The sequence below is a fragment of the Phyllopteryx taeniolatus genome, chromosome 12 (assembly GCF_024500385.1).
Source record: "Phyllopteryx taeniolatus isolate TA_2022b chromosome 12, UOR_Ptae_1.2, whole genome shotgun sequence".
Lineage (NCBI taxonomy): Eukaryota > Metazoa > Chordata > Actinopteri > Syngnathiformes > Syngnathidae > Phyllopteryx > Phyllopteryx taeniolatus.
The window spans coordinates 14,612,051-14,624,200 of NC_084513.1; the positions used below are offsets into that span (position 1 = coordinate 14,612,051).

Below are 12,150 nucleotides of genomic sequence, written 5' to 3' on the forward strand. Positions count from 1 at the left end.
GGCCTTTGCTGACTTTGATCGCAAGAGAGGAAAAATGCTAAAATTAGGCCTGATTATCGTATGTGTGAACCCATCTTAAGGAAGGAAGGGCCTTTGAGCGAAAGGTCAGTGTGTGCATGCACCCGAGGACTTTTCTTGAATACCTGTCATAGGAAATCTCTTTCTTTAGTCAGCCTGTGTTTGGGTCCGCCTGGCTAATACACCACATTTGAACAATATCACACACTATTAAAAGATCAATTTATAAGGAGCAACATTTTTTACAATATCCTTTTCAGTTTTGTCCTGAATAATATCTTTAATGCTGTTGGTCACTAATTACATCAAGTGATGCTTATTAGCCACTTCCTCGTTCGTGTTCAAGGAAAGCCACCACTTAACGCCGACACAAGGATCCATTAAGTGTTTATAAAGCCTTCTGAATTACACTCAATTGTTATAAAAAGTGTCCAGAGAATGTGATCAGCAATTACAGGGACATGAATAGAGACAATCATTTTGTCATTTCCAGTGGCTCCGTCTCGCTCCCCTTCTATTTCCTGCTTGAGTGACCTCTGATGACAGTGAATTAAGAGCACACACACAGGATGTGCACTCAAATTGTTTCAAAGAACTAATGGACGGAGCGCCTCGTTCTAACGAGGTGGTTTTGAATATGCCGGAATGTTAGCAGCCTGTCATTTGAGAGCGCCAATTGATGAGTCGGCGGGTACGTTTTTCTTTTTAGTGCTTTCTGCTGTCAAACACTGCGAGCCTGGTTCATGTCTGCTCTGTTGCCTAATCAGGTGTGTCACGAGCCGTTGTCCTTCAAGGAGAGCTGGCAGCCGCCCTTCTCGTCTTCTCATTCCTGCCAAAGGTAACTACCAATGAAGCACAGAGATGACTGATTTATTTGCTAAAGGTTTACAAGAGTTCAAGGTTATTTTCTTCTTCTTAGTGGTGGGAAGAGTAGAGAGCCTTGTTTGCAAAACGTTGTAATTCATGTAGCTAGTAGCTGCGCTAACGGTTTCAGATATTGAACTGCATAAATAAATTCAATGTGTAATCTGGTGAGCCCAGTTTGAACTAATGGGTTTTTACAGTACTTACTGTAATGCTCTCGCGTGTGGTAGAGGAGATCCACAGCCATCAGCTGTTCATCTAACGCTGGGAGGACAGCAAAACACAGTAGGCACACTCACGCTGAAACTGCTGTCGACCACAGCTCTCATACAGACACTCCCACGTAGGCTTGTCAATGTCAAATGCCACGCCAATAGGCTCTTAGAGACACATCCATGCACACAGAGACTATAATACATACAGGGAGGAAAAGTGCTCAAATTCGTTCTTCATGGTTGGTATGTGTGTACCCCATTTTAAAGAGAATGTAATCCACCCATCATGCCTAGTACTTCAAATAAAAGCCTGTGGGTACACCTTTTTATTGCTCTGTTTACCATTTTGTATACCTGACAGTTATTTTCCAGTCTCGATAGTGATTGCTTATTGATTGAATCAACACGTTGCAAAAAATTCAATCTCCATCCTTGATCATAACATTTATTCCTCTGAAATCTAAAGAAAATGCCCAACACTGGTTGAGTTAACTGATGCTTATTGAGTTGAAATCTCAGTGTTGTTACAGTATGCTTGTGTCTCACGTTGTCACACGATGATGATGATGGTTCTGAGTGTTTGTGCAACTTTATAGACACATTATGTGGCCTTTAACATTTTTTAATTGTAGCGTGATTGTCTGTCATATTACCACATTTTTATTTTTAATGTTCATATTCTGTAACTGTGCTTAGAGCTTCGTCACTGGTGACTAGCTGAAGCGCCTGCATGTGCCACTTAAAAATGATGAAGAGTTCACTCCAGTGCGCTTATAGCAAATGAGAGCCTGATGGTGTGTGATCTGGTGCTGAAGTTCAGACTGCGCCTCAGGCTCAGCGTCTCATGCTGCGTGTCATCAGACTGACAAGTTTCTCTCTCACACACATTGTCAAGGACGGAGAGGGAGAGTGACACCATGATATGTTTATTGAGAGGCTTCGGAATATAGAAAAGGTGGCGGCTACTGCTGGAATGTCACAACCATCGACAAAAAAAACACAAAAAAAACATGGACTCCCTTTTCGAGACACGCACGCATGCGCACGCACACACACTCAGCTTTAAGAGTTACAGCAATGCACGGGACAAGACAGTTTCACAGTTTTAACAAGTTCATTTCTACATGGAAAAGTCACAGTTACACAATTATGGGGGAGATTTACTTTTACAAGGCAACAAAAGGCAAGAAGATCTCAACAACGAAATCATGTTAAAAAATACAACATTTTTGCACTTTTCATAAAATCAACAGGGGCCCAGATGGACTGAATGTTGACATTGGATTTAAGGAGGAAAGCGTGCAAACATCATGTGCGTCGGCTTTGACTCTCACAACTAAGGAGAGAACGCAAGGAGTGCAAGAAGGACACAAAAATATCTGCAGAGGAAGGATTCAGTTCATCTGGCTGCCCCTTGTCTATAATTATATATGTTCTTTCTTCCTATACATATACACATTTATGATTTACAGAACTTGAGCCAGGAACATTTAATATAAATGTAATTCCAGGTCAATCAGAAGAAGTCTACAAAGAGCTTCTCTGGTGCGTAGCCTTCAGCAACATTTTGAAACGAGGACAGACGAGTAAATCACACACGGACATTATCACAGACAGTTTTACTTGAGCGGTTGCTGCCCTTTTTCATTCTGTCTTTGAAACTCAACACCTGACATGTTTTACCCAGTCCGTGTCGAACACGTTCAAGAGGGCACTACATGCTGTGTTACAACAAGGTCATAGAGTACTGAAAACAACAAAAGAGCCTCGTGATCGTCTTCATCTCATCTTTGGATAAGAGCGGGCTCAGTTGGCAAAAAGAAGCGTTGTCGTGTCTTTAAAACACCTACTGGAGTATGAAAACATGATTTTTTTTAACCAGATTTAGTTAACGCAACAGCCTTGTATGCTTTTTAAATATTGCTGCTCAGGTGCAAGCTTCATTGAAATGTGAGAGGATGGAGGTTAACTGTGTATGCTCCCGCGGTTGTTTTGTTTTGCTTTGTTATTTTGGGAGCATCTTACAATAGCAGCCACACAATCAAACAAGAAAGCCCTCAAGTTACAACCTTTGTTTCATTCCGAGGCAAGACTGAGAAAATGAGGATGGAAAGCAAATATTAAAAAAAGCTCTCATGAAGACAATGTACTAGTTTTGTTATGTGCTTGAACAGCGAAATGAAAATATCAGGTTTTTAAGAGATATAATGACACTGCGATGACTCACATCAGGAGAAATAAGTCATAATATTGCAAACAAAAACTCTAACTGATGATGGCATTGATGTACCAAATGTACTATTGATGTACTATTTATATGTCATAAACTTCTATTTAAATAAGTGTAACTTGTTAACCATCTTAAGACAGGTAAAGTGAACTGCAGGGGATAGGGAAAATTAATTGACGCCTTCTAAAGATGTTTACAATTGCATGTAGATGCCACAAGATTGCAGCAAAGCACTACTTTTGCCTAAATGAAGATCTTCAAGTGACTTCAAAATAGGTCCTTTGCACCAAGATGCCACAAGATGGCAACAAATTACTATCATCTAAGGGAGGCTCTTCAACTCACTTCAACATAGTTCATTGGCACCAAGATGCCACTAAACTACTATCATCTAAGTGAAGCTCCTCAACCCACTTCAACATAGTTCCTTGGCACTAAGATGCCACAAGATGGCAGCAAAGCAATACTTTAATTGCTTTGGATTGAGCACAAAAAAAAAACAGCGAATAGTTTTCCAGCTACTTATCTAAAATTAAAATATAATTTAAAAAACTAAAATTGAATAATATTCTCATAGTATATTCTATTGTATCCTATTATCTATTATTTATTGAGCGATTTAGCTATTAATATTGTTTTATTATTGTTTTTTATGTTTACTGTTCGGTCTTTATGTACAGGTATAGCACTTTGTATCAGCCGTTTAAAGTGCTCTATAAATTGAGTTGAAATTTGTGAATGGCAAACTGCGAATATGCGAATGTTCACTGTATACATTTATGCTTTTAAAATTATGACTTTATTTTTGTTAAATTTAGACTTTATTCTCCCAACTTCAACTAATATCTGACCTCGAACATTTACATTCGGATTCAGGTCTGGCTGGGCTATTCCAAAACTGTAATATTCTTCTGGTGGAGTCATTCTCTTGTTGATTTGGATGTATGCTGAATGAAAGGTGAATTTCCTCTTCTTCAGCTTTCTAGCAGACTGTCTGAGGGTTTTGTTCCAAAACTGACTGACATTTGCAACTATTCCCCTTGACTCAAGCCCCAGTTGCAGCTGAAGAAAATAAAAGCCCAAAGCACGATGATGCCTCAACTACGCACCACCATGCGTCACTGTGGTAAGTGAGTGTGTGGTGTAACCTGCTACTTTGATAAGTGTGTGCCACAATCCTCAAATTATGAGTGCAAAGCTGTGAAAACACTGACAGCTCTGCAAAATAAAGAGGAAGACAAAAAAAATAAAATATTCACTAAGGATACCCATATCAGCTAAGCTCTGTCATTGGAGGCTAATCAAAGCCTAATTTAACGGATGAGGAACTACATTGTCATTCAAACCCTCACATAAGCGACTGTCTTGCTTGAGCAGAATGATGAAGTGAGGGTTTCTGCATCACTAGCATCCCCCCCGAAATGTGATAGGTGTGTTGTGTCAAAAGCTCTCCAGAAGCCAGCCCGCATTGGCTTTTTATGCCACTTTTTGTAGGACACACAAGGTCATCTATTTAGCCCAGTGAGATGCTGGTCTGAAAGCTGTCACGAGTGTGAGTGGTGCCAGACAACATTACTGTGAATAATGGATACATGTTGCTGAGCACCCAAACACACTACGGCCTAGATTCTGAAGAGAGGAGGTCTGTCTCTTTAAAAGTGTGACATATTTTTGAAGATCATGTTTTCTGTGTAGAGAGTTAGATGTTTGTGACATATCGGAAACAAAAGGCTGGATTCAGGTTGGTTTTACACACGTTCTTGATTGTGTGTCTATGTACTGTTTGCGATTAGCAACACATTGCTCATATTGAGTCACTTATAAGTGAGCATAATCATGAATGGTTATCATTACACACACGTACAGTGACAATTGTTTGGGAGATAAAATGTTCCATCTTCACAGTCAAAATGTTAGATCACAGGAGCCGACAACTGTTGTGTTTGTTTGTTGTGTGCTTGTTGAGATAAATGTGCCTGCATGTTCTTCCTCCAATGTTTATGAATGAGTGTGTGTGTGTGTGTGTCTGTGTGTGTGTGTGTAGAAGCTTAGCTGATGGAGTTAGATTCTCACCACTGGGAAATCTCACTCCCACAATGCACTGGGAGAAACGCCAAATGAAGATGTGCAAGCAGCAAGGAACCAATCACAGCTTGAAAATTGAACAACAAAAAGTGTTTTTCCATTTCCTTGCTCTTCTTCCCGGCTGGAATCGGTAAGATCTCACCATTGTTGTGCAAACCATCAATATAAACCAGAGCCAAAACTCATTTTGGACTTGTGTATGAAGCACATTCTCACAGATACTGATTAGGTAAAACGGATTAACACATTTCACAAAGGAAAATGGGGACAGACTGAAGCGGCCATTGTTTTTCTTCTTTTTTTTTTTTGTTTCTGCACAAATCTCGGTTTGGGAAAATGGTGTTTTTCTAAAACAAAACCAATACCTTTTCACTTTTTCAGAAGAGGGAGGGTGGGGGGATTATTAAAAAAAACAACCTTACTTTATATATTTGGTTGCCATGCAAATGGCATCTCTCACGATGGTATTTTGTAGGAATTCTAAGAGTTGGCGGGTTGTTGTTTTTTTAAATACAGCTAATCACGTGACTAGAGGAGGACAAGGTGAAGACTCAAAAGTGGCCATTTCAAGACGAAAAATGCACTAAAATGCAAAGTGCTCCCAGTCAAATGGGCCTAATTACGAGATGATCCAAGAATCACTGAGGTGTTAAAACTCAGCGGTGACATCACTTGGCAAATCTGTAGCGAGAAATCAGGAGTGCATCCTACGCTTTGACTTACATTTTTGAACAGTGTGCCAAAATCTACTTCCTAATAGCATGGCTTGTTTGTTTAGAATCACATTGGTAAGATGCAAAAGTGTTGGGAAAAGTAGATCAACCTCCTCATTGAACAGAAAAGTGATAAGGCAGGTGTCATGATGTGCCACTGTGAAGTAATAACGAGAGATGACAATTGAAACACCCGATAAAGACTTATGGCAGCAACATCAAATCGCGGTCCAAATTTAGAATGTGTGTATTGTTTGCTAGCTCACAATGGGGAAAAGGCTTCCATTCACAGTCACTCTTCTTTGGCGAGATTGAAGAAAAAATTTGTCTTTCACCCCCAAACAGCCATTAAAAGTCCAGTCCTGGAGTGGCTTGTGAGATTTTCAACAGAAACCGCAAATAAATAGAAAGAAGCTGATTGGCCCAATTAAATACAGTAAAGGTTACTGTGGAACCAAAAACCTGTGGCTGGTTTTCCACAAGAGCTGCTGAATCTGAGGGTCAAAGGTCAGCGGTGTTGTCTCATCCCTGCGTCCATTGGCCCAGTAGCCTCCTCCAGACTCGCCCTCCAGTGCTGGTGACAGAGCAGCGTGCAAGACTGTGGCAGCACCTTCTATAGGAGTCTGTGGAAATAAAAACATAATTATACAATGGTACCTTGACATAAGAGTGCCCCAACTTACATTTTTAAGTTTTACTTATGAACAGTTGCTTGGTTGATGAAATGAAAAAACACAATTGACGCCTACTCTAAAAAGGTCAAATATAAACTTTTAAATCAAAACACTTTAATATAATTACACACAACATTACCCGGCGGCACGGTGGCCGACTGGTTAGAGCGTCAGCCTCACAGTTCTGAGGACCCGGGTTCAATCCCCGGCTCCGCCTGTGTGGAGTTCGCATGTTCTCCCCGTGCCTGCGTGGGTTTTCTCCGGGCACTCCGGTTTCCTCCCACATCCCAAAAACATGCATTAATTGGAGACTCTAAATTGCCCGTAGGCATGACTGTGAGTGCGAATGGTTGTTTGTTCCAATGTGCCCTGCGATTGGCTGGCAACCAGTTCAGGGTGTACCCCGCCTCCTGCCCGATGACAGCTGGGATAGGCTCCAGCACGCCCGCGACCCTAGTGAGGAGAAGCGGCTCAGAAAATGGATGGATGGACAACATTACCCCTAAAAATAAATGGCTTATTGATGATAAAAAAAAAAAAATGCACTGGAAATGTGGTGAAGGCTCTGCAGAACTTCTACTAACAAACCAGGCTAAAGTTCGTTCTACACCGACACATAAAGAGCAAACCATCGAGATGGATCACTTCAACATACTTCCTTGACACCAATTACTACTTCCCTTTTAGACAGTGCTTTAGTGCCATCTCGTGGCATCTTAGGGAGCTACAGAAAGCACAAAGAGATATGCAAATGGTGTGTGTTTTCAGCGAATAGCTGAGGATAGGTTCTATTGGAAAAAAAAAACGCAAATAGCTGAAATCATGAATAGCAAACCTCAGATGCGCGAGGGTTTACCTTATGCAATTTTTCAATGATTCAAATAGGTTTCCTACATGTGAGAGTACAGACATTTTGCTTCAAAAACGACAATGTTTTAACTGTGGATGACAGCATTTCTCAATAATTTAAATTCAATCCACTTACACTTTAACACCCATTGGTTTTGAATGGGATTTTTAAAGCAATGTTTTAGTTGAGGTAGCATTACAAGCAAACACAATGGCACTTAATTATTCATATTTGCTGTTTGGAGAATAAAAGTCAGTTTGTACGTGACAAACACTTTTTGGAATGTGTTATTTTAAGTTGCGCTTCAACTAAACCAGGGCATAACTTTCAGCCTTGTGCTAACCTTCCTGCTTCAGCTTCCACTTACAGTGTAAATATTATATTATTCGCGCATACATATCACTCTCTGTTTAGTTGAATGACGTGGCATGTTAACACCGCAGCTAGGACTTTTTCTTAAGGTTAATTACTGCATTAAAACCCCAGCTTCTTTGAATGCATCGTTATTATCATAAATCTTACTGTTTGAGATGTAAGATGTTGTGACAGGCGAGAAAAACTGTTTGTGCATTGCAATGCTGGCGTGAATGGTGTATGTGTGTGTGTGTGTGTGTATGCGTGTTAAGAACTGGCATGCATGAGTGTGTGTGATTAATGTGTTTGTGTATGTGGGGCAGAACCATCCCAAAGGTTGTGCTCACAGGCAAGTCCCTGTGACAATTGCAGTTTGAGCTCAAACACGCACACAAGTCTCCTTACATTAAATCCCTAGAACAGTAACAGCAGCCTGTGCCCTGCGCTTGAAGCTACGCAAGGATCGTTTTCAAATTTAACGCAAAGTGAGCGGGCTGCCTTGATTTTTAGTAGCACTTTTTCTTTCCCTGTGATGGACTCATTTTGTGTATGTGTGCACATGTTCATATATCTGTGAGTTACCTTGTAAAAACAATCTGCAAATACTGCCAATAGGCATAGTGATTGTTTTAACTCTAGTGGGATCTTGAGAAAAATTGCATAATCAAGAAACATCTGTTGAAGGAAAGTTAAATCTGTAGGCAGCAAGATTTCTTGTATTTATTATCATTATTTTTTAGAGATCACGTGGAAACTTAAAAGACAAACGACATCTGTTTCGGGACACTTTTGGAATTGGAAAACCTTTCCACATCAGCAGTTAACGTTTATGATTCCACAGCCTGGGCTTCATCGTTGCTTCCACCTCACAATCTTCACCCGCTGCTCCTTCTCCTCGCTCATCCTCATTTTTGTCAAATTCCAAATTGTATGAAACTTTTAGGTAGCACTGTACAAGATTTAAATAAGAGAGGGGCATGATAATCAATAAGTCGGTCTATGTATTCCTAATAATGCTGTTAATTGTGTGGAATTGATTGATTAATAATGTGTTGAATTAATGGAGGCAAAACAGAGTGCGCCACTTGGTTGCAAGTCAGTCAGTTTGTGGCTAGAGAAGAACGGTGTGATGTCATCTAAGGCCTATGACGTACGCAAACCTCCTCTGGGCTCCATTATTCTGCTCTATACTGGGATTGAGGAGTTCAGAACATTCTGAGAGACTATCATCCCAATAAAAATCTAACTGACAAAATTATATCCATCTATTTTTTCCCCCCTTATCCGGGGTCAGGTTGCGGAGGCAGCAACCTAAGCAGAGAAGTCCAGATTTGCCACTCCCCCAACCACTTGCCCCCTTCCCCCCGCGGTACATTGTTCGCACTCCTGCTATATCCCATATTTTTTCCCAAAGCGATTTTCTTTTATGGAATTTTACAATATACCTATTGTAATAACCTAGCATGTGGGAAAGGAGAGCTGCAGTCACCGATGCGCTTTATTGTTACATTGTTATTACACCGGGAGGGAGAACAGTAAAACAAAAAGACATTGATCACACTCACTGCTGTCAGCCGCAGCTCTCGCCCAGACACAAATTTGCCGACATCACACAGCATCCCACGTTTCCTAGGCACATGGATGTCTAACATGGACACTACAATTCATACAGTATATTGTGTACTGTACATTTTATGCTTGCAATGTTTTTTGTGTTTGTTCACATACAGTATGTTTACAATGTGTTAAGAACGTGTGTTTTAATAGGTTTGTGTGTTGTACTAAGTTGAAAGGTGTTTGACGCTATATTAAAAAGAAAAGAAGATTTTTACCTACTGCAGCTGAGTCGTAAATGTGTCCCCAGCGATAAACGGGAGTAATGCATTGAGAGAGCAATTCATTTTGTGACTCTTCCCCTCAAAATTAATAGGTTGTGCCAAAACGAGGAAGAGGCAGTGTGCAGGAGCCTACCTTGAAAAGCAAGCGGGACACAACACCGTGTGCCAAGCTCAGGGGCGCCCAGAGGTGGCGGTAGAGAGAGGTATCCACCATACCAGGATCCACAGCGCTTGAACTAACTGGAAAACCTCCCTGCTCCAACTCCTGGTGGAGGTGGGAGCTAAATAAGAGCTGTGCCAGCTTACTGTGACAATAAGCTCCGTGGGCTGAATAGCACTGTCTGAAGAGGAAGAACACTGTCAGACATTTACACGTGTCTCTGCTTGCATATGACATGCTAGAGAGGGGGGAATAATGCTAATTGTGTGAGAACCGACCTGCAATTCAAGTCATTCAGTCGGATCTCGCCGTTGCGGTGCGCAGAGGAGGAGACGTTGACCACACGGGAGAAGTTGCCAGATTTGCCACTGAGCTTCAATGTGTCCAGGAGCATACAGGTTAAAAAGAAGTGGGCCAGATAGTTCACACCAAAGTGCAGCTCAAATCCATTCTCGGTACAACCCTCACGAACTAGCATGACACCCGCTACACAAACAAACACACACAAAAAAAAAAAAACTCTAAGGTGATGCACTCTTGTAATGGTTAAATTATCTTCAGAGGATGAACAAAAAGACTGTTGTTTAAATTGTGATTGAATCATTAACAATGCATGTTAATAGAATGTGTGCATCCTTCACCACAAATGCAGTACGCTCTACCTTCTGTCTCACATTACATATTTATAGATTGCATACATATAAAAAGATGTCCACTCACTGGTCACAGGTTTAGGTCATATTAGGTAAACCTGCACATATTGAGGTGTCAAAAATGTGCATTAACATAATTTTTTGTTAGCAGAATTATACATAAAGTACTGATCCAATTTCTACCTCGTAAATGCCAATAGGTAAGGTGTGGTTCAGACATAATTCAAGGACGTATTCTTTGCGTTCCTGAGTGACATTGTAGTTACTTCTGTGAAGGGAATTTGGATTGCAGATGTACCTAATGCAGAGTCCAGGGAGTGTATATAATCACCGACACTCACCATTATTGACCAGAATATTGAGTGGTAAGTCACGCTCCTTGAAGCTCTGGACGAACTGACGGATTGACTGCAGAGACGCTAGGTCCAGTTTCTTGAACTCCACTAGAGAGAACATGCACACGCGCGCGCACACACGCACACACATACACACACACACACACACAGGCACATAAGTGAGCCATTGCAAATGGGATTATTTCTACTAACCATTTCGTTGGTAAGAGATCAAAGAGTTTTAATCATCTCTTACAGCGGCCTCAGTGGCATCTCATGTGACAATATAGGCAGCTTACAGCACTGCTGTTACATTGCCACTTTACATAGAACCCTAATAGCTACGTGTTCCTGAGCGCTATCACGATGTGACACACTATAACAGGAAATCAGGCTCAAGGTGGGATATGGCATGGACTCATAAGAAGTGACTTGGAGCGGATATCCATCCATCCATCCATCCATTTTCTGAGCCGCTTCTCCTCACTCGGGTCGCGGGCGTGCTGGAGCCTATCCCAGCTATCATTGGGCAGGAGGCGGGGTACACCCTGAACTGGTTGCCAGCCAATCGCAGGGCACATACAAACAAACAACCATTTGCACCCACATTCACCCCTACGGGCAATTTAGAGTATTCAATTAACCTAGCATGCATGTTTTTGGGATGTGGGAGGAAACCGGAGTGCCCGGAGAAAACCGGGGGGTTTGCATGTTCTCCCCATGACTGCGTGGATTTTCTCCGGGCACTCCGGTTTCCTCCCACATCCCAAAAACATGCGTGGTAGGTTAATTGAAAACTCTAAATTGTCCGTGGGTATAAATGTGAGTGTGAATGGTTGTTTATTTATATGTGCCCTGCAATTGGCTGGCAACCAGTTCAGGGTGTACCCCGCCTCCTGCCCGCAGTTTTCTCGAGGCACGGAATAGATCACAACTGGACTGCTCTGGTTGTACTCGAAGACGTTTTGGCCAGGCTAGAGCTGCCATTATACTGACGTATCATACATATTTTTTTTATTTTTATAGTTTTATACAATTCCCAGTTGTTCCCTAGCTAGCCTTGGTGAATGAACTGATGTAGCAAGTCGTCTGTCAGCATTCCCCTGTCCCCCTCATTGCCCTCCCCAAGGATCCCTGTCAAGGCAGGGCAGTCATATTTAG

At 41.5% G+C, this 12,150-nt stretch overlaps 1 protein-coding gene across 4 annotated transcripts in view; it reads right to left on the reverse strand.

The window, feature by feature from the left end:
- Positions 1–2,007: 2,007 nt before the first annotated feature.
- Positions 2,008–12,150, reverse strand: part of LOC133486795 (dehydrogenase/reductase SDR family member on chromosome X-like) — a 39,173-nt gene continuing 29,030 nt past the window's right edge. For 3 of the 4 annotated variants that reach the window (XM_061792445.1, XM_061792446.1, XM_061792444.1), the window contains 4 exons: positions 10,996–11,097; positions 10,280–10,487; positions 9,975–10,182; positions 2,008–6,748 (listed from right to left, as the gene is read on the reverse strand). In XM_061792445.1, coding sequence (XP_061648429.1) covers positions 6,569–6,748; positions 9,975–10,182; positions 10,280–10,487; positions 10,996–11,097 — 698 coding nt within the window. In that variant the 3' untranslated portion in view covers positions 2,008–6,568. Of the gene's footprint in view, positions 6,749–9,568; positions 9,633–9,974; positions 10,183–10,279; positions 10,488–10,995; positions 11,098–12,150 lie in introns of all 4 variants that reach the window. The other variant, XM_061792447.1, reaches the window with a different exon arrangement.